The sequence below is a fragment of the Acinonyx jubatus genome, chromosome A3, assembly GCF_027475565.1.
Source record: "Acinonyx jubatus isolate Ajub_Pintada_27869175 chromosome A3, VMU_Ajub_asm_v1.0, whole genome shotgun sequence".
Taxonomy (NCBI): domain Eukaryota; kingdom Metazoa; phylum Chordata; class Mammalia; order Carnivora; family Felidae; genus Acinonyx; species Acinonyx jubatus.
This window is the reverse complement of record NC_069388.1, coordinates 116,808,212-116,830,556: the sequence shown is the minus strand read 5'-3', so window position 1 is coordinate 116,830,556 and position 22,345 is coordinate 116,808,212. Positions and strand designations below refer to the sequence as shown.

At 47.0% G+C, this 22,345-nt stretch overlaps 1 protein-coding gene and 1 long non-coding RNA gene across 3 annotated transcripts; both read left to right on the top strand.

Annotated features, from left to right (window-relative positions):
• Window positions 1-1,881: 1,881 nt before the first annotated feature.
• On the top strand, window positions 1,882-9,176 carry CENPA (centromere protein A). Its single transcript, XM_027033383.2, has 4 exons — window positions 1,882-2,177; window positions 7,208-7,317; window positions 7,834-7,911; window positions 8,229-9,176. Exons 1-4 carry the CDS (start codon window positions 2,084-2,086, stop codon window positions 8,361-8,363), a joined length of 417 nt encoding a protein of 138 aa, XP_026889184.1. The 5' UTR covers window positions 1,882-2,083; the 3' UTR covers window positions 8,364-9,176.
• A 1,954-nt stretch (window positions 9,177-11,130) lies between these two features.
• LOC128311287 (uncharacterized) lies at window positions 11,131-22,201 on the top strand. Of its 2 annotated transcripts, XR_008289614.1 has the most exons (4): window positions 11,131-11,396; window positions 13,276-13,519; window positions 19,191-19,339; window positions 21,967-22,201. It is a non-coding gene; the product is annotated as an uncharacterized LOC128311287 (long non-coding RNA). The 2 variants fall into 2 exon arrangements; XR_008289615.1 differs by lacking the exon at window positions 13,276-13,519.
• Window positions 22,202-22,345: the final 144 nt, after the last annotated feature.

Genomic DNA, 22,345 nt, shown 5'->3' with positions numbered 1-22,345 from the left:
CAGAGAGGTGGGCAGGCGCCCAGATGGTGCTGTACATTTTAGACTTTGCTGAGGGATCAGAACTCAATCTGTAGACCATAGAGTACCATGGGGAGTTTAGGCAAGGCAGTGACATGATCCAAATTGCTGTTTGGAAAGATCACTAAAGGTAGAGACAAGTAAAACAACATTTGATTATAATTAGAGTCTGAACTAGAGAAACGGTGGAGAGGATGAATACAAGAGCCAATCAAAGAGTAGGCTCACATTATAGAGCCCTTGGCTCTCGGATCTTCTGTCGCATAAGGCACCACCAAAGAGTGGGTCTTCTAGACCAGGCTGTTCACCCCATTCCCCCCACCACCAGTGGACCCACTGAGTATCCCCAAGTACAGCTCCTTCCCTTTTCTTTCCTTCCTTACTTTGCTCCTTTTCCTCTCCCCGCGCCCCCCCCCTTTTTTTTTAATTAAGTAGGCTCCATGCCCAATGTGGGGCCTGAACTCACAATCCTAAGATCAAGAGTCGCACGCTCTCCTGACTGAACCAATCAGGTGCCCCCTTTTGTCCCTCCTTTTAAAAATTGTGGTAAAATACACACAATCTAAAACTGACCATTTTGAGCGTTATTAAGTGTTCAATGGCACTGAGTCCGTGCACATTGTTGTGCAGTATCACACCATCTCCAGACTTGCTCATCTTCCCAAACTGAAACTCCATACCCATCAAACACTAACTCCCCATTCCTCCTTTCCCCTGGCCCCTGGCAACCACCATCCTACTTTCTATGAATTTCGTGAAAGTGGACTCATGTAAGTGGAATTATACAGTATTTCTCCTTTTGTGTCTGTTTTACTTCGCTTAACATAATGCCTTCAAGGTTCATTCGTGCTGTAACGTGTCATTTCCTTTTTAAGGCTGTATAATATCCCATTGTATGTATGTACCACATTTCGCTTATCTATTCATCTATTTGGACATTGGGGGCTGTTGTGGGTAACATTGCTGTGAGCATTAGTGTACCAATACCTGTTCAAGTCCCTGCTTTTGATTGTATACCCCGAAGTGGAATTGCTGGATCATATGGTAATTGCACATTTAGTTTTTTTGGCCAGTCAACATACTGTTTTCCACTATGGCTGCAGCATTTTACATTCCCACCAGTGAACAACGGTTCCATGAAATCACTGATTTTATAATGACATTTTCCCCTGAAAACGTGTTAACTGTAGAACGTTGAGGAAATGCAAGAAAACGCGTGGAAAATAAAAATTCCCTTTATTCTAACTACCCAGATGTACATTTGACCTGAATGCGTACTATCCTCGATAGTAAAGGGAAGGGAAAGGGGTCGTTTCTCTAGGAGGATTCCATTGCAGCGCTGGAGAGTGTGATCCAGAGCCCGGATCCTGGCTGCCCCGCGACCCCAGTCATCAATAACGTCCATGCAGTTAAACTGGCTTCTGAACCATTTTCGTGGGGTGTTCCTGGGAGGGTCACAGGGGCGACATGTGGTTGTCACATTCTCGTGTGAATCTGCCTCCTCTTGCTTAAAAGCCACCTCAGGGGTGACAGGGCAAAACATAAAATGTCTGAGCAAAGTGATTTTTCTAGAGAAACGTGTTCTACTAACTCACCGTCTACATCTTGAGAATAGAGCTTTCCTTTTTGGACCATTGGGCACTCAAAAATGAGCACCACTACAAGCAAGCAGACGGCGGGAGAAGTTCCCGCCTCCCTTCATTTCTCCAAGTTCCCATTGGCTGATTCCTACCGTCGAACCGCCACAGCCCCACGCTCTCCTCTTATCACCGCGCGCCGCTAGCCTTCCGTCCTGTGCTCTGATTGGTCCTCTCCGCAGTCGCTCTGCGCCAGGGGCGTTCCAGAGGTAGCCACTGAGAGTTTCTGAATTCGGGTTTTAAAAAACGCCGCCAGTGAATCAGTGGTGCGGGAACTTGGAACCGCGGAGGCGCCGGGAGCGGCCGAGCACGCACCCCGCCGGGGCACGCGGCCAGGACGCTCCCGGGCTTCTCCCGGACGCCAGCCTCTGTCCCCGGACCCCGAAGGCCGAGAAGGAGCCGCGGGGCAGCCACCCTCCGCGCCCGCCATGGGCCCGCGCCGCCGGAGCCGCAAGCCCGAAGTCCCGAAGAGGCGTACCGCGAGCCCGACCCCCAGCCCCCCCCGGCGGGGCCCCTCCTTAGGTAACCGGCCGCGGCCCGTCGCCCTCGAGCAGCCGGGGTGAGGGGTGGGCACGGCCGCATCCGCGTGCCCATTTCACGGAGCAGAACACCAAGCTCGAGGGCGGAGTCCGGGGTCCGAATCTCCGGCTGGCGCTCCTCTGCGGGCGGGCACAGCCGCGCGGCCGGCGAGCATCTGCTCGGGCCGGCCCAGTCCAGGCCCAGCGAGGAACCGGGGAAAGCAGTTCCGAGGGGGAGAAAGGGCTGGCCCAGGCGGCCTGGCTCCTAATATTAATTCTTACTACTAGCATTTATGGAGTACCTACCACCAACTAGACCTTGTGTTCAACTCTTTACGTGAATTACCTCAACTGTATAGTGTGCCCATTTTACAGACGAGAAAACTGACGCGCGGGCAGGCCGGGTAACTTGAACAAGGTCACACACGGCTTGCTCCAGCAGACAGGAGTTTAAAAAAATAAGTGTTTGTGCTTTTTTAAATTGCAAAGTTCTTGTCCGCTTTTTGTGACCATTTCAAAGAACTATTGTACTTTTAGAAGGTGCCCTTCCAGGTATTGTATGTATTTTTGTTTTTTCTTCATTGAGGGCTGTGTTGGGCCTTAAGTAGAGTGCTCCCGCCTTGTTCTCTTCCTGAGATCATGGGCTGGGAAGGAAGACTGGTCTGTGGTCCTGTTTCTGTACTGAGGTCTGGTGGGTGGCAGACCCACGGGGCGAGAGCTGTGCCTTTGTGGCAACAACTGCTTTACTTGTCTTCTGCCACATAGTTAAGAGCAGGGTGAAAAAAATATATTCTGGGTTATTTTCTTTCCTGAACGTTAATAACCCTCGCATCCAGGCAACTTGCTGACTTCTCTCGTTAGTTCTAACTAGCGTTCAGTTACTTCAACTGAAATGTTTAAGTAGGCTATTATATTACCTGCAGATAAGGACCTGAGTCTCCTTTTTCATTTTTACACGTTTTATTTCGTGGTGTAGTGTACTAAGGAGGCCCTGAGATTAGTATTGAAATACGAGCAGCGTTTTGGCCATCCTTGTCCCGTTCCTGATTTTAACGGGGTGCTGTTAAGTGTGTTTGCTGTTGCTTTGTGATACGGAAGCATCCTGCTGCGCCTGGTTTATCTCCACGCTCTCTGGCAGTCCCCCTGCACTTGTCTGGCAGTCCGGCTCTTCCATTCTCCCCAGTAACTATTCCACACCTTTGTTTTTCTTCTTCAAATTCCTACAATTCCAGCCGCCCCCCGCCCCACTCACGCTCAGCTGATGATGACCTGGTCTCATGCTTGCCTCACTGAGGAAATAAGAAGCCTCCAGACTGGATTCCCTTGTCTTCTCACAGCAGAGAACCCACGTATCCCCTTCCTAGTAAAAACCACTCCTCCTACCTGGGCTTTTGGTCATATTTTTCTCTCTCCGTCCCTGGGCTTTCTCTTATCCTCTCCACCTGCATTTAGAATTACATTCTTACTCCCCACACTGGCATTCCACAAATGCTCTGTCTAAAGAAAAAGGGCAGGGGTGTTTCCTGCCCCTACCTTCCCTGCCTCTCGCATACTCCCCATTTTTCTCTACTGCCTTTCATAGCTACCTTTTTTAGAAATAGCCAGATGTAAGAGTACACACACGTGTGTCTCCCCTCTTCCCAGGCACCCTTGAACCCATTCCAGTCTGACCCCCCACAACTACTTCCCTTCCTTCTAGTGCACTTGAAGTCCTCTTGTCAGGGTCACCAGCTACTTTAGTGTTGCTAAATCCAATAGACATGCCTGTGTCCTTTTCTTGCTCCGAGAAGCATTGGACACAGCGGGCCATTTTCTCCTGGAAACACTCTATCCCCTTGGCATCCGTGACCCACACACCCTGCAGTTCCTGCTTGGTGTATTTTACTGTCTGTGTCACCTCTTTAACAACTTGATGTTGGACTTCCTTGCTGTCCGGTTCCTTTCTCCCCACCCCCCCCCGGCCCCCCATGTGGTCTCATCCCGTCCTGTGGCTCTGCATACCACCCGTACAGACGGCGCTCACATTTACATATCCAGCCCAGATCTCTCCTCTGACTCCACATCCCTGTGTCCAGCTGCCTTTCTGCCTGAGAGCTCGTGGTTACGTCTGGCGCAGCCTATCTGAAGCCGAACTTTTGATTACTCCCTTCCAACCTCTGCATCCCTGGCTTTCCCCATTTCGGCAAATGGCACAGGCACGTTCCCCACCCGCAGCTGTTCAAGCCAGAACCCTGGGAGACGTTCTTTTCTCTTGTCCCCGTATACAAGTAAGCTCCAGCAATTCTACCTCCAGATCACATCCTTAATCGCACCACTTGTCATCTCTGCTCCCACCAGCTAGTCCCAGCCACCAGCACCCTAACCTGACTGCACTCCACTTCCACTCTTGTCTCTTTTCAGTTCTTTCCTTACACTGCAGGTGGACTCCTCTTTAAAATGTAAGGACATCACCTCTCCGACTCCCTCAGCTCCCTGTTATTTAGGATCAAATCCCAACTCCTTATGTTGGCATTGCCAGACCCAACTGTTGAATTTTTTTTTTTTTTTTTTGAAAGTAGGCTCCACGAAGGCACCTGGGTGGCTCAGTCAGTTAAGCATCTGACTTCGGCTGGGGTCATGATCTCGCGGTTCATGGGTTTGAACCCCCGTCGGGCTCTGCGCTGACAGCTCAGAGCATGGAGCCTGCTTCGGATTCTGTGTCTCCCTCTCTCTCTGCCCCTCCCCTGCTCATGCTCTGTCTCTCTCTGTCTCTCAACAATAAATAAATGTTTAAAAAAAAAAAAAAAAGTAGGCTCCACACCCAACAAGGGGCTCAAATTCACAACCATGAGATCAAGATGCTCTACAGCCGGAGCCAGCCAGGTGCCCCCCAACTACTGAATATTTAATCCCAGTTCTTTCCCATGATCTTTAACCGCTTAAAGATCATAGGATCTTTCCCATGATCATTTTCATAACTGCTTGTTCTGGGACATAGATTACATGCCTTCTCTTACCCCTCTGAGATTATTACATATATGGCTCTCAAAGTCTTTTCTCTCTATTCACTCAGATTCCTCCAGCATTGGTTATTTGTTGAGCTCGGTTCCTTCCGCGGTGTTGTCCTTCTTGCACGGGTGATACCTAGTTGTGCTAATCTTTCCATTCTCTGCGACTGCTGCGCCGGTCTGTTAAAGGCTGCCTCCAGATGACCGTGGATTGTGGACCAGTGGTCGGGAGAGGCAGATGCCAGCAGCTTGACTCCTGAAGTTGAGGCCTCCCTCTTTCTCCTAAATGTCCCCAGTCCCCTGGACACTGCCCCTGTTTCTCTGACCCACATTCCCCACCACCAGAGATAAAGTCTCCAGGGCCAGCTGTGTGGCACAGGCGTCTCTGGATTGTCTCACTGTCCCCATCTGCTCATGCAGCTCTTCTAACACTTTGTAATTAGTTCACTATGAAATCCCTTCCACAGAACTACTTCTCTGTCCTTGACTGGACCTTGAATAACATTTTTTTTTCTTTTTTTAATGTTTACTTATTTTTTGAGAGACAGAGACTGAGCACGAGGTGGGGAGGGGCAGAGAGAGAAGGAGACACAGAATCTGAAGCAGGCTCCAGGCTCCGCCCTGTCAGCACAGAGCCGGACGTGGGGCTCGAACTCGCGAGCTGCGAGATCATGACCTGAGCCGAAGTCGGACACTCAACCGACTGAGCCACCCAGATGCCCCTTGAATAACATTTCTGAAACAATTTTATCCTTCAAAATGTTCATTTTCATGTTTTTTTTCTTTTTTTTTTTTTATTCTTTGTTCAGCTTATGAGAGGTTCATTCATTTTTGTTGGTCCTTGTTTTTATTGACCTAGCAACAGTATTGTTTTTTGTTTTATTTTCTTTTTCATTAATTTATTTTATTATCTTGAATATTTGGTTGTCTTCTTTTGGTTTATTTTAATAATTCTGTTGTTAACACTTGAGTTGAACACTTAGCTGTCTTTTAACATCCTTGTTTTCTAATAGAGAATCAATCTGGAGACTGTACATTTTCTTCTAGTACTATTTAGCTGCATCTCATAAGTTTTGAGATGTAGACTTTTGATTCACTTCTAAATAGTCTAATTTCAGGGGCGCCTGGGTGGCTCAGTCCGTTGAGCATCTGACTTCGGCTCAGGTCATGACCTCATGGTTCATGAGTTCGAGCCCCGCGTCGGGCTCTGTGCTGACAGCTCAGAGCTCGAAGCCTGGAGCCTGCTTCAGAATCTGTGTCTCCCTCTCTCTCTGCCCCTCCCCTGCTCATGCTCTGTCTCTCTGTCTCTCTGTCAAAAATAAATAAACATTAAAATAAATAAATAAATAGTCTAATTTCAATTAAGTTTCCTTGAGTTAGAAGATTTTTTTTTCTTGTGTTTTTAATTTCAGATCAGAGAGTTTGGCTTTTTGACCTCTACTTTGGGGAATATTTTAAGGTCTTTTTTCTTTTTTGTTGTGGTTGGAACCAGGCCAAAGGCTCTGGCTCCATTAGCCCAGTGACCCAGCACTGGCACTGAGTTATGCCAAATCTGAGGTCCCTCCTTGGCCACACATAAGCTCTAGCTAATTGTCTTCACCTCTCAGCCTCAGGATAACCGAGACAGAGAGTTGTGCTAGGTAACCTCTCCAATTCCTTCCAGCTCTAAAAATAGACCTGAACACAAAATCACTGAGTTTCCAACCTAGATGGCAAAGATAGAAGAGATGCCCAAAGTACCAGGGGGCTCAGAGGAGGGAGGTAACCTATCATTTTGGAAGGGACTGGGAATCAGGAGAGGCTTCATGAAAGAGTTGGCGTTTAAGAGAATACCCTCAAAGGATCACGCGTTCATTGAACAAATATTTGTTTGGCATCTGACTACTATTTCTAGTTGCCGAAGATAATGGCAGGAAATAATAGACCGGAATGCCCGCTTCTGTGGAGCGTATTACAGACTAGTGATTTGACAGTTTGCCTATCTCAGGCAGGCTGCGAGGCCCCACCTACTGACCACTACACTCTATGACCGAACTTTTTTGCTCAGGCGCTTCCTCCCGTCAGCGTGGTCCCCGGAGAAGTCGGGTTCTGAAGGAGATCCGAAAGCTTCAGAAAAGCACAGACCTGTTGTTAAGGAAGAGCCCCTTTGGCCGCCTGGTGAGCTCCACCAACCCCCGTGCTGCCTTCTTTCTTTAAATCCCCCAGGTATTGGGGACCTCATCATTTCTTGTCTGAATGGCTAGGGGTCCTCCCCTCCAACCTGGCAGAGGACTCTTCACCTTTTGAAAGCATGAATCCGCCAAGGGCTCCTTATGGTTCTTCATGGAATCAATTTCTAACCCTACCACCTCTGAAACCGTGTTCTTGGATTATATAAATAGGAGCCCTCTCATCCATCCCCGCTTTGATCCCTCTTCCTGCCCTGAGAGATTGCCTCCCCCTCTCCCCACCACCGATAGGAGACATACCAGTTCCTAAGCTCCCAGGAGTTGACACCGGCTACTGCTTAGGTTCTAAGATTAAGGGGCAGGAAGGTGTGATAGAAGTGAAGATTCATGGAAACTCATGGAGAGAGTCCGTCTTCGCTTGAATCTCTCTTCTTTAACTCTTCACTCCTTCCCACACTCCCCTTCTCCCTTACCCCCCCCCCCAACCATCCCCACTCCTTCACAGGCAAGAGAGATATGTGTTAAATTCACTCGTGGTGTGGACTTCTACTGGCAAGCCCAGGCCCTGTTGGCCCTACAAGAGGTAAGAAGTGGGGCCGAGGTACAGCTGGGTGACAATGGGAGAAAGGCACTCTGGAAATCCACGGGGCTGCCCGAGGAATGTCACGCGCTGACTCTTGCCTCCTGAGAGAGAGCATCACGGAACGCCTGGGTTTGGAGGCCAGATCCTCATTTGCTGGTAGCCGGATTCCCAGGCAGGGTTCCCCCTCGTTCTGTGACCGTCTTTCACACAGTCCCGTGAGTCCTTGGAGACAAGGTGCAGCAGGGCTCCAAGAGAACAGCAGCACATGCCCCCTCCCTCCCATGTGGCAGTCTTTGGACTTGTCTTTCTGCCCCCAGGCTGCAGAAGCATTTCTGGTTCATCTCTTTGAGGACGCCTATCTTCTCTCCTTACATGCCGGCCGCGTTACTCTCTTCCCGAAGGATGTGCAGCTGGCCAGGAGGATCCGAGGCATTCAGGAAGGGCTTGGCTGAGCTCCCGCCACCTGTCTCTGTAAGCCTTTCCTGCTTGCCAGAGAGAGCGCTCTCTGGGGAGGAAGCACCCAGCATCTCATCACCGGGATGGGAGTTGCTCTGAAGGAGTTTCCATCCTTGGTCCCTTGCTGTCTCACCTTCCCTTTGTTCTCTAGGAAAGGTTTGACTTGGTTTTAGCTTGAGCGCTTGGGATTCTATGGCTCATGCGCTTTTGTACAACGTTGAATAAAGATCTTTATCTATTTAGTAATCACCAGGCGACATGAATCTGAGTTCAGCCTCTATCTCACAAGGACCAGATGACTCGTTTTGATTAAGAAGAGGTTTTCTTAACTTTTGAAAATGTCTTGTTTGGTGTCAGATGTGATGCCTGAATTTCAGGGATGATACCAGGGACTCTGTCCAGAGCCAAGAACCTATCCACGAAGTGCAAGGAGATGCCTGGACTTGTTTCGGAGAGGGGTACATGTTGCTTTTGTAACTGGTTGTTTTACGAAGGAGAAGGCTGCGTGGCTTTCCTCTGTAACAGAGGTGATCTGTGAGAAAATCAACATCATTCCAAATGACTCAGAGTTCTTTTTAGCGAATGAGACTCCAAGGTTCACTTTGGTTTGCAAATTATTCACATGACTGCTGAATGATTTTGAAGACCTCAGATTTTCTGGGTTATGGGAAAAAAGGATATTTCCTTATGGTTTTAGATCTTCCTGTACCGTTTAAATTTTTTGCCCGGTGTATATTTACTTTTCTTTAAAACATAAGGGAAAAAAATAAAAGCCAACCGCTTCCATCGGTTGCAGGAAGAGCCGGGCACGCCTAGCACTTAGGTCCCTGTCCCTCGGTTACTGTCATCATTAGCGGCGGCGGCGGCCAGTTCTCGTGTGAGCTTCACCTGTCCACAAGTGTGTAGCTTTTTAAAAACCCAATTCAGGTTAAAATAGGAAATCTTTAAGTTCTGACGTTCTGGTTCCTTTTAGCAAATTCCTATCAAAGCCATTCAGAAATTCTAGCTTTGCAGGTTTTATTTTATCCTTCTTTGTGAATCATAGAAGACGTGTCTTCATTTTTATACTTTAGAATTTGTCGTTCCAGGATTGTAAAGCGCCTTTTCAAAGTTTTTACAAGTGTTTCTTATAACTACTTTGCGGAGAGAGAATAAAAATTAGACTAATTCTTTAATGGCAAAAATGTAAAGCAAAGTTTCAGTTACAGCGTATAGAGATACTACGTGTCGTATGTGTGAATGTTCAGTTCTTCATTTGTACGCTGTTTTGCAAGTAGCCACTCCTTAAACAAGAGAATTGAGGGGTGTGTTTTTGCCTCCCATGGAGTAGAGTATGTATGAGCAGATAAAAACGTTGCCCTTCCATTGTCATAACTGAAAGCAGTGTAAGAAGTTTGCAGAGAAATGGAAAGCGCCACCAATAGGCTTTTAAGATTTTGCGTGTGATGGAAATGATTAGCGAGGGTGGACTTCTGACACGGATATGCCTGGCAACCAAATTCCAAGACTGCTGAAGGGAAGGACCAAATTCTATCACTGAATAAACTTTAGCCCTTTGGAAAAACTTCTTCCTGTTCAACATCAATTCCTATTTATGCAGACATCTGAATAACGCTTATCTGTCAATGAATATATTTAAAATGCTTGTCAGAGTATTATTAATTACAAGACTGTCTCCTCTCTTAAATTGTACTAAGCAGGGTTGCCTGGCTGGCTCAGTCAGCAACGCATGCAACTCTTGACTTTGGGGTTTGTGAGTTCAAGCCCAGGTCAGGCATGGAACCGTTTTTCCAAAAAAAAAATTTTTTTTTTAAATAAATAAATAAATAAAATGTACTACCCAGGACACACATGCAACACTGGTCACACGCCAGGCAGGACCCACCAAGTAGTATTTACAGGGTAACACCAGAATAAGTAATTTAAATCATGATAATGTTATATAATAATGTTACAGTTTACTATAAACAGTACTTAACATTGTTGGAGTTCTGCGTTTGTTTTTCTGGGTGATTCCATCACCATCTTTAATCTTTCCGTTCGATTTTATTTCTGCTTTCACATGTTTAATGTCTAAGTACTCTTAGTTTTGTAAATATTTCTTTATTGTAGCATCCCAATCGGTGTTCACTCAAAAAAAAAAACAAAACAAAAAAACCCAGAAACCAGCCTGGATATTTCCAACAAAGAAGAACTTAGTGGAAAGGACTGGTTAAATAATACCAGGAGGGCTGGAAGAGCAGCCGGGAAGAGAGGATACTACCCAAAGATCAGGAAGCTGCTGGCATCCACAGCCCCCACCGCGGGTGCTCTGCCGGAAGCACCCCCACCAGCGCCATGGAAGCCGCACCTGCTGCTTACTGACCAGGAACTCGGGGAGCCCCTGCTCCATCCGGTGCTGCTGGAGCCACCACTGACCCCAAGGATGCCCTTCTCCTCTGCTGCTTCTGCCACAGGCCCTGCCAAACCGCAGAAGAAAAACCTCCCCTTTTTCCTCCCACCTTCCAGCCCCCACCAGCATCTTCCACTGGCAACCAGAAGCAGCTGCAGGAGAGCCTGGAAATACAACTGGCCGCCTCCTAACCCCTCTGTGGTTCAGAGAACTCAAAAGGGCAAGAAGGGAGCTTGGAGCCTACAGAGACCTCATCTGCACAACGTCCCAGTCTGGTTTTGTGGGTGTAATGCCCACGTTCAAGATGCAATATTTTTGTTACTGGTTTTTGTTTTGCCACATGGTCTCTGATTCTTTCAAGTTGATTTTTTTTTTCCTCCTCTTTGTTCTCATCTCTCACACGAGGTTTTCCTTTAATGTTTAACAACCCTTGCAATGAAGAATGGCACACAAGGAAGCTACTGGGGAGTCTGAGTGTGCAGACAGACTGGCCCGGCAGCCGTGCGGCAGGGGGGCGGTCGGCCGGGCCCTTTTTGAGTAGCCCTGTTCTCTCAAGCTCACCAGCAGCCCCCGGGAGTGTCCTTCAGCCTGCGGGGAGGAGGCAGGCCTAGCTGGGTCTAGCTGCTGGCTGCAAGAGGTGAGGAAATCCATATTTAAAATCCGCTCTGCATACACTTCCTTATTCTGCCTGGCCTTGCCTCCCATTCCCCTGGGGTCCAGAGACCCTCATTTCTTTCTTCTCTTGAGAATGAGTCTCCAGGCTGGTGCTGGGATGGGGGGAGAGAGTCACCCAGTGACAGTGCTAGGAGAGGAGCACCAAGGGAGCTGCCTCCTGAACAGTGCAACCAGTCCTCTCTGCTAGCCCACCCCGTGCACACCCCGACGCAGAGGGACCCGGTGCCCCCGGTTGTCGAGCCTTAAGAAGATTCTGCTGTGTGGGTTGTGATGGTCCTGACTTTCCCCACTGCTGGCTTGGGGATCCCGCTCTCGTGGGCTTGTGGGGGCAATTTCTGTTGTCCATCTGCCTTCTGGCTTTTAGGATTGTGTTAGTTTCCCTCTCTCCTCATCTCCCCATCCCTTGAGTTCATGTTGAGGTTCTGACTGTAGAGAATTGTAGGTCGACACCTATTTTCTCTCTTCGCATGAGAAAGCCGATTCCGCTGTTTTCTGGGTTCTGTTTCTGCTGTTGAGAAGTCAGCCGTCAGTCCGACAGTTGCCCCTTTGAAGCCAGTGTTATTTTTCTGACTTATCTCTCCTTAAAAGATTTTTCTGCGCTTTTGGTATTCTGCGATGTCATTATGACCTGTCTTCTGTGTGGACTTCCTTTTATTTATCTAGCTTGGCATTCATTGGGCTTCCTGGATAGCGAATGATGTCTTTTCATCAATTTTGGAAAATTCTCAACCGTTACTCTTCAAATAATGCCTCTCACCATTCTCTCTCTTCACTTTCTGGGTCACAGGTTTTCTGCCTGCCAGACTTTATCACCACATCCTCCAAGTTTCCTTCCCGCCTCTGCCTTTCGTCCTTTTGTCTATCAGTGCTGCACACCTCATTGTTCCTTCTGCCCTAACTTGGAATTAATTGATTTCCTTTCAGTTATGTCTAATCCACTTTTAAAGCTGACCGATATCTTAATTTCGGTTACTGTATTTTTCTGTTCTAGGATTTCTATTTGGCTGTTTTTAAAATTGTGATGTCACATTGTATTTTATTTTTAAGTAGTCTCTACACCCAACATGGGGCTCAAACTCCAACCCCAAGGTCAAGAATCGCATGCCCTACCAGCTGAGCCAGCCAGGCTGTCATGTCACTTTTCATAATGGTTCCCGGTTCCCTGCTGAAAATGTCGAGCTTGGTTTTTATATCTTTTAGCATAGTAAGCACAGTGCCTTGCAGACTGTGTCTGATAACGGGTCCCTGTGGATCTGTTTCTATTTGTGTTTTCTGTTGATGCTCACTCATTGCTTTTTTCTCTTTGGTGCTTGATTACATTTGATAGCATGACTGACACATCTATATGAGGAAATAATCTGAAACTTAGAAGGAGATCTTTCTCTAGAGAGCATTTGTTTTTTGTTTTGTTTTGTTTCCTACCAGGTGCCAAGAGGCACTAAACATTTAGAACCAACATAATTCCATTTCAGAGCTTGAGATTTTCTGAAGCACCCAGATGATTCAAAGCCAAGGTCTATCTCACATCTGAATTTCTTCTCATTCACCTTATTCCCAAGGTACAACCAGTCCACTTATCCTGCTTACCTTGGTAAGCTTGTACTTCACCTTTTGCCTCTCTAACCCCCAAGGCTGTCAAAAGCATGGCTCATTTCTTGGCTACTTCTTTTAGGACTGGCAAACATCCCCACGAGAAACAGTTAGGCCAAAGCTGCTGTTAAGCTCATCTCTAGATTTCCAACCTCTCTTTGATCTTGGATCAGTAATGACTAACAATCGCTATCTTGTTAGCAGTTTAATGCTTTTAAGAAAAAAATACATTTGTCCATTTTTTTTTTCAGTTATCTTCAGTAGGAGAGTGGTTCAAATGACCACTGGCATAAAGACAGACAAACCAATGAAATAAGATACGATAGCCCAGGAATAAACCCTTCCATATGTGGCCAAATGATTTCCAACAGTGGGGAAAAGACAGTCTCTTCAACAAATGTTGCCAGGAAAACTGGATATTTCCCTGCAAATGAATGAAGGTGGACCCTCACCTAACACCATCTAGAAAAATCAAAATGGACCAAAGACCTAACAGTAAGAGCAACAATTATAAAATTCTTAGAAGAAAATGTAGGATAAAATCTTAATGACATTGGATTTGTGATTTCTTGCATATGACACCAAAGGCACAGGCAACAGAAAAGAAAAATAGAGAAATTGGGCTTCATGAAAATTCAGAATTTTGTGCATCAAAGGGCACAATCAACAGGGTTAGAAGGCAACCCCCAGAAAGAGAAAATATTTGCAAATCATATCTGATAATGGACTAATGGACTAATAGAACATACAGGGAACCAAAACTCAAACACAAACAAAGAAAAAATACCTTGATTCAAAAATGGGCAAAAGACTTGAATAGACATTTCTCCAACAGCGATATTATTAATGGCCAATAAGCCCATGAAAAGATGCTCTGTATCGCTAACCGTTAGAGAAATAGCAACAAAAACCACAATGAAATACCACCTCATGTCCGTTAGGATGGCTACTAGTAAAACAAAACAAAAACAAAATAACAAGTGTTGGTTGGACGTGGAGAAATTGGAAGTCTTGTGCACCTCTGGTGGGAATGCAAAATGGTACAACTGCCATGGAAAACAGTAAGTATAGAGGCTCCTAAAAAAAAGTTTAAAATAGACTGACCATATGATCCAGCAATACCCAAAAGAATTGAAAGCAAGATCTCAAAGATTTGTATACCCATGTTCAGTGCAGTACTATCCATAGTAGCTACAACGTGGAAGCAACTTGTGTCCATCAACAGACGAATGGATAAGTAAAATGTGATATACACATACAATGTAATATCATTCGGCCTTAAAGGGGAAGGAAGTTCTGACACTACAATGTGGATGAACCTTGAGGATACCATGCTACATGAAATAAGCCAGTCACAATGAGACATACTGTATGATTCCACTTATATGAGGTACTAGAACACTCAAAATCATAGGAACAAAAGTAAAATGGTGCTTGGCAGAGCCTAGGGCTCAGGGGTTGGGGGGGGGAAGGAAAGGGGAGTTAGTACTTAATGGATACAGAGTTTAAATTTTGTAAGATGGAAAGAGTTCTGGAGATGGATGATGGTGATAATTGCACAACAATCCAAATGTACACCTAAAAATGGTTAACTTTTATGTTACGCGTATTATACCACAATTTAAAAAAAGGTTTTTTAAATAGTATCCATGAGCCAGTTTATATTGTAAACATAAATTGAGCCTCCATCCAGCAGAAGGCGCCAGGCACCGGAGGAGACCTAACAATGGAACCTGCCTGCTGCTGGCAGATAGGGTGCGTCTGTGGTTCCACTGGGCAAACACCTATTCTCAGCTGTCTGCAGCGGTGGAATAATGGCTCCGGATGCCAGCGGAACACCACCCCTTTTTCATGGTCCTAAGATGGAGACAGTCAGAGTTACGTGACAAAGAGACCACATTTGCCACTCTATTCACCAAAAGAGTTGGGTAACACATGTGCCCTGGGAAGTCTTAAATGCATTCTGCATTCAGTAAATGCAGAATTTTAGAATCTTCATAATTGGAGCTTAGAAGCCATCCTGCACAGCCTCTCTATTATAAATCAGAAACTGATGGGCGCCTGGGTGGCTCAGTCGGTTGGTTGAGCATCCAACTTCGATCCAGGTCATGATCTCAACGGTTCATGAGTTCGAGTCCCACACCGGGCTTACTGCTATCAGCCTGTCAGTGTGGAGACCACTGGGATCCTCTGTTCCCCTCTTTCTGCCCCTCCCCCATTGCACTTTCCCAAAAATAAATAAATAAAAATTAGAAACTGAGGGGCACCTGGGTGGCTCAGTGGGTTGGGCATCTAACTGTTGATTTCGGCTCAGGTCACGATCTCCTGGTTTCTTGAGATCAAGCCCCACATTGGGCTCTGCACTGGTAGCATGGGGCCTGCTTGGGATTCTCTCTCTCCCTCTCTCTCTGCCCCTCCCTGACTCGTGCACATGAACACTTGCACTCTTCTCTCTCTCTCTCAGAATAAATAAATACATTTTTAAAAAATTAGAAACTGAGCCACGGAGAGAGGAAAGAGCTTTTCTTCACTCACAGAGCTGGCTGGTGAGCAACCCTGTTGGCCTCTGAGCTCCTGGAAAACAGAATCTCTGTCATCCCTGTCTCCGTGTCCCCACTTCTTAGCCCAGTTCTCAGCTTAGAATAACTACTTACTGAGCGAACAAATGAATGAGGGAGTGGGTGAAGGAATGAGTTGTGGCTAGAACCCATATTATATTACAGATGTTAGAGATTTTGAGACTACATGTCTGGGCATCTATCAGCCTCTGGAAATTTCTCCAAAGTCCAAGAGGTCTAAATGAGGCAGATTTGGAGGTGCCTGGCTGGCTCAGTTGGTAGAGCATACAACTCTTGATCTCAGGGTTGTGAGTTCGAGTGCAATGTCGGATGTAGTGATGACATTAAAAAATAAAATCTTTAGGAGAATAAAAAACTAGGCAGGGGCATCCAAGTGGCTCAGTCAGTTAAGCCTCTGACTCTGGATTTCGGCTCAGGTCATGATCTCACAGTTTGTGTCCCGAGTTGGGCTCTTCACTGGCAGTGTAGTGCCTGCTTAGGATTCTCTCTCTCCCTCTGTCTGCTCCCCAGCTTTTGCTCTCTCTCTCTCTCTCTCTCTCTCTCTCAAAATAAATGGACATTACAAAATATATATATTAAAAAATAAACTAGGCAGATTTGTTTCTAAATTATGAAAATTATGATGTCTGGAACCCAAAGTAACCAAGAGAGCACTGAAGAGGTGGGTGTGGACAACAATACGTACTTGCTTCTATGGTCAAGCAAGTTATCCATTACAGAAGACCCATAAGCAGAGGGTGCCAGATCATAGCGTGGAAAAAAGAAATAGTGTTGACTGTCCCCTGTTGGGAACATCAGCAATCCATAGAGAAAGTAGACTGGATATCCAAAGGGAAGCCCACAGCCCCTGTTCTTCCTCTCCCCACTCACTTCCCACTCACTGCCTCCATGAAGTTTCTCCATCACCACCCGTCTCCACACCACCCCCAGGTGCATCCCACGCAGTTCCATGAGTTCGCCGGGACTTACAGATCTACTTTGCTACTGTTCTTTGGGTAGTATGAGAGCTGTCATCATCTTCATCACATTAGTACTCTCCTCTCACTCAGGTACCCCTTCATTCATGACCTACCTCCAAGAGTCCAATTAGCCACCGTTGCTGCCTGGCTGGGCCATAAACCAGCTTGTGGAGAGTCCCCTGCAGACTGTGGCTCTGTGGCCCTGAGTGGTAAACCCTCAGGTTCCCAACCGGGAGGGGAAAACACCTGAGCCATAGATGCAAGTATGAAAAAAGTGGTATTTTATTGTCTGTTATTCATATTTTCCTAACCAGCAGAAAAGCTGAACGCAGGTTTATTGGCCATTTACGTTCCCTCCTTATAAACCCTACGTATTCTTTACCTACTTTCCTTTATCAATTTATAGAAACATATATATTAGAGATACTAATCTTTACTAAATCAAATACATTGCAAATATTTTTTGACTTCTGGGAAGAATTTATTTGTGTATACATGGTATGAGATAGGTGTCTAATTTTATCTTCTTCCAGATGGCCAGCAAAATATGCCTGCATGATTTATTAAGTAAAGTGCCTATTGAATTTTCCTCTATAGGATGAAAAGGCCTCCTTTACTATATATTAAGCTCCCATAGATACTTCCATTCATTTCTGCTCACTCTTTATTCTTCTGTTAGTTATAACAAAAAAATGGGAAATTACCTGAATGTTTAAATAGACCATCGTATATCCATACAATGAAATATGGTATGCCCATATACCCATATACATATTACCTATGTAGCTATTAAAAGTAATAAATAAGACCTAGATCTATTGGTCAGGAGGGACTTTTGTGATATAATAAGTAAAAAAGGAAAATTACTAAGTATTATGAATAGACATGTGAAACATGGTATTTATTTTAAGAGGTAATAAAACTATCGTGTGTGGGTATACAACTCTGTGAATGTACTAAAAACCATAGAATTCTGCACTTTAAAAGGGTGAATTGCACAGCATGTGAATTATATCTCAATAAAGCTGTTTTTTTTTTATGTTTATTTATTTTTGAGAGAGTGAGACAGAGCATGAGTGGGGGAGGGCCAGAGAGAGGAAGACACAGAATCCGAAGCTGGCTCCAGGCTCTGAGCTGTCAGCACAGAGCCCGATGTGGGGCTCGAACCAGGAACCGTGAGAAAATGACCTGAGCCGAAGTCAGACGCCCAACTGACTGAGCCACTCAGGCGCCCCAAAGCTGCTATTTTCTTTAATAAGTTTATTTTTTATTTATTATTTTTTTTTTTTTAGAGAGAGAGAGAGTGCACAAACAGGGTAGAGGGGCAGAGGGAAAAAGAGAGAGAATCCCAAGCAGGGGCTTGGGGCTCAATCCCACAGCCCTGGGATCACGACCTGAGCCAAAATCAAGAGTTGGACACAACCAGGTGAGCCACCCAGGCGCCCCTCCTTAATAACTTTAAATTTGTGTTTGTACATGTTTGCAAGGGTATAGAGAAAAGGGTAGGAAGATCCACCCCAAGCTGTCCATATGGGGTTGGGATCAGGAAAGGAAGAGGGGATAATTAACTTTCCTTTATCCACGTCTGTATTATTGAATATTTTGCACAGAGAATGTTAGTTTTGTCATTTTAAACATTCAATAAAATAGCTTTCCAAATTTTATACTATTACATCTTTCCAATGGGAGAAAAAAAAAAAAAAAAAGACTCGGGCCTCAATGTTTATATGTTTGAATCCCTGCTGATAACAGCTGTTGTTCTTATTGGCTAAACTGATGAGAATGTACAACTGGTTCCAAATGCCCAGCCTCTAGAGGCATCCAGAAAGAACCAAATGCAGTTCAATCCAGCAGAGAAACAAGAAACTTTCAGAGTCCCCAGCTGAGCTGAAGAGAACTCACAAGATGGCTCTCACTGTACATTCACTAAGTTCTAGACAGACCCCGCACCACTCCAGACGCAGAGGTCCACGTGGACACCCTCTCTAGTCTTACTGTCAGCTTGCGTGGAGGCAGGGCTCATCAGAGCAGAAAGCAAAGGGCCATATACTGAGATGCCAGCCAAGGCTGTGGAGAGAGAACTGTAATTCAGTCCACTGTAAGATGAAACCATCCCTGCATGTAACAAGTGTCTCTCCAAGCCTCTTCAATCTTTCAAGCTTCCTCAGTTTCCTCAGTGTACAAGTATATGCACACGGGGCACACCCTGTGTGTGTGTGTATGCACTTGCTTGCTGAGTATGGAGCCCGTTTAAGATTCTCTCTGTCTCTCCCCTCTCTCTGCCCCTCTCCCCCGCTCCTGGGCTCTCTCTCTCCCTCTCTCTCAAATTAAAAAGAAAAAAGAAGCACAATCCAAGTACAACTTACACAGAGGTGTCCCAGGCATATTAGTAATGCGTATGACAGTGAAGAGATGGCCTGGTAATTTGGTGTGCTGATGAGCAGGCCGTACGTGGGTGACCCCCATGCTAACTGCTGGACCAGGATTATGACACACCAAACCCAAGGTCACCAACTCACCAACCCCAGAAGGCTTACTGGGGAAGAAGGAGCAGCTAGATGGATGGGCCGGCACACCCAGCCCCGGGGGCCGTTAGCGGTAACCAGTGCGTCTCATTCTCTCTCCCAGAACCTAGACCGACCAGGAGAAGCCAGTCCTGCAAGAACCCACAAGAGATTTCCAGGGGTCACATAGGCCTGGGACCTCACTGGGCTCTCCTCCTGGGGCCTCTCCCAGCCTCCCCATTCCACAGCCAAGGAAACAGAAGCCCAGGGAAGGTAAGTGAATTCTTGGGCAAAGAGTTTCTCCTGCCTGAGGTCAAAGGGACTTTGCAGGCATGAGGTGGGACAAGGGAGGGATTCTCAGTCCTGCTGCAGCAATGGGGACGACCCACCAGGGAGACAGGGAGGGGAGAGAAGTGACAGAGAAAAGAAAGACAGCATTAGACTATGACATGAGTCAGCCCCCAATCACCCCGCCAAGATCCTAGGGGATCTTGTGTTCCCCAAACCGATTCCCACCAAAAACAGAGTCCAACCCTCCTGGGGCCCCAGGGAGCACTCCAGCCCCTGCCCCTCTGTGAGGAGAGAAAGAGCTGAAGCCGTAGCAACCACCAGGTACTGCAGAACAAGGCAGGAGTCAGGGGACCTTCCCAGTCCCCTCCCTGCTGCACTGTCCTCACTTGTGCAAGATTCTGACTTCGGAGATCCCTCTAAAATATCCCTTTGGCCCTTGCTATGGACTGAATTATGTGTCATCCCCCCAATTCATTTTTTCAAGTCCTAACCCCGGTACCTGGGAGACAGGGTCTTTAGAGGTCATTAAGATAAAATGAGGTCATTAGGATGGGCCCCAAGGCAATGTGATTAGTCTCCTTATAAGAAGAGGACAAATGGACACAGATGGGTACAGAGGAAAGATCAGGCGGAGGTACAGGGAGAAGGCGGCCATCCGCAAGCCAAAGAGAGAGGCCACAGAAGAAACAGCCATGTTGGCACCTTGATCTTGGACTTTCCACCTCCAAACTGTGAGAGAATATGTTTCTGTTGTACCCCCAATCTGTGGTACTTTTTGTTGTGGTTTTAAGTAAAAAAAAATTAAGCCATCTCTGATGAGGGACCATAAGGCAAGCTGAGGGCAAAGTACAGGCTAAAACCCCACCCCCACCACCCCCACCACCACCCCCCGCCCCCGCCCACCCAGGTGGGATATGGGCGGTATTCCTCAGGCACTCCTGGCTGCCCAAAAACAAAGGGAAGGAAAGGAAACAAATGAGTAACTGATAGAAATCACAGTCATGCAGGACAGGAGTCTCCATCAGTTTACAAATATCTTAGTAAATTACAAGAAAAAGGCAATCTTATCAATAGCCTCATCTCCAGAAATGTATAGACTCAGTTTCCTGGAGCCCCAACATCACCCCTCCATAGGCAAGAAGGAAATGGCACGGTAAAGTTAAATTTCCTAATAACCTGCAGCCCATTGACAAATACTTGAGGCAAATACAGAGTATATAACATTTCTCCAGGAACCCCCTGCCTTCATAATGTTAATGCCTTACTAAGAGGAAAAACAACCTTAGCTTGAAGTAGCAAGGCCTCAGGTATCTTAAAGAATCCTCTTTAGCATATCAAAGTCCCTCTGGAGGCCTCCCTTTTGTCTTTACCTCCCAATTCCGTAGTCTATAACCAATCACTCTTCACAACCCCCAGGCACCATTTTCTGCCCACCAGTCTTGTCCCCGTGCTTGAACAAAATCACCTTTTTTTGCACCAAAGAGGTCTTCAAGAATTCTTTCTTGGCCGTTGGCTCTGGACCCCCACCGTCACCCCAAAACTTCATCAATCTCCACACCCAACATGGGGCTTGAACTCACAACCCCAAGATCAGGAGTCACACGCTCCACCGACTGAGCCAGCCAGGCCGGCGCCTCCGAGTCTGTGGTATGTTGTAAGTCAGTCAGCCCTGGCAAACGAAAACAGCCCTCATCTACTGAAAGGGCAGGCCTACGCCAGCCGACTCCATCTTGTTCTGTGTCCTTCACCTTGACCGCACCTCCTCCCCTTGAGTAACCCCCCCTCACCTGCCTAACTGGACTCGGACCCTTCCCCAGGACCCTTCCCCAGCCAATCGGCTGAGGCCACGGCCATTACCTCACCAACTGCCCCTAGGCCCCAATAAAACCTTTGTCCTTTTGAAACTCGCTCTCTTTCCCTGGTATCTCACCGCTGCGTCGGTGCAGGTAGGGGATTGAGCTCGAGCTAGCTCGAATAAACGCTCTTTGCTTTTGCATCGGACTCGGCTCCCTAGTGGTCTTTGGGGATCACAAATTCTGGGCATAACATCTACCACCCGGATCTCACTGTTCTAGGGGCATCCACAAGAAGACAATCCAGGTGTGACAACAGGAAGGGACCCTGGGCTCACTACAGAGAACGAGTATGGAGGCTGTGGGGTGAGAAGGTGAAACGTCACCATGGCAGACATGTGGCGTGGGCTGTTCAGGGCAGCAAAGTGGGGGTGCACAGAAGAGTGTGTCCTGAGTGGAAGGAATGGGTCCCTGCGTGCTTGGGAGGGAGTCCCAGACTCGTCTGGGGCCTTTTCCACCAGAACCCCCAGGCAGAGAACCTTGAGTAGGAAGAACTGTAGAGCTCATGGTAGGAAGAGAAGCCTGCCACCCCTCAGCTCAGGTCCACCTTCTCTGGTGGCAAGAGCAGCAGACCACAGGTGCAGGGGGAAATCTGAAGGAAAATAAGCCTCGTTAGACCATCCCACTGGCGACACCTGTGCAGACATTGAAATTAGAAAGTGATTATAAAAAGGAGAGGCAGACCACATCGATAAAGAACTTTCTGTGTTCCCAGGGCTTTCACGTGAGCGGATATGCACCCATTCCTCCTGACAGGTCTGAGAGGCGAGCGTCAGGATCTCCGTCTTCCATCCGAGGTAGTAAATAACCAGGAGAAGGGAACCGAAGCCTGGCACGGGACAGCCCCAGGTTTGGACCCCGACTCTGGCTGCAGCTCCGTGACCCAGGCAAGTAGCTCATTCCCTCTTAAGCCACGGGGATGAGAGATCCTTCTCGCTGGGGTACTGTGGGGGTTGAACACATGGATGTGGGGGAAGCGTCTGCCCCCAAAAAAGGGATTCTGCCATACCGCAGTCCCACACGGACGCGTTTCGCGAGGCTGAGGGGCCGCGGCAGAAGAGGGGCTGGAACAGCCGGCAGACCCAAGTCCCAGGAACGACCACCAGGACCAGACTCCCTGGTACCTAGTGGTATG

Coding starts and splice junctions, on each gene's coding strand:
- CENPA (XM_027033383.2), top strand. CDS start 2,084: ATGGGCCCGCGCCGCCGGAGCCGCAAGCCCGAAGTCCCGAAGAGGCGT. Junction 2,178..7,207: donor CCGGCGGGGCCCCTCCTTAG/GTAACCGGCCGC, acceptor TTTTTTGCTCAG/GCGCTTCCTCCCGTCAGCGT. Junction 7,318..7,833: donor AGAGCCCCTTTGGCCGCCTG/GTGAGCTCCACC, acceptor ACTCCTTCACAG/GCAAGAGAGATATGTGTTAA.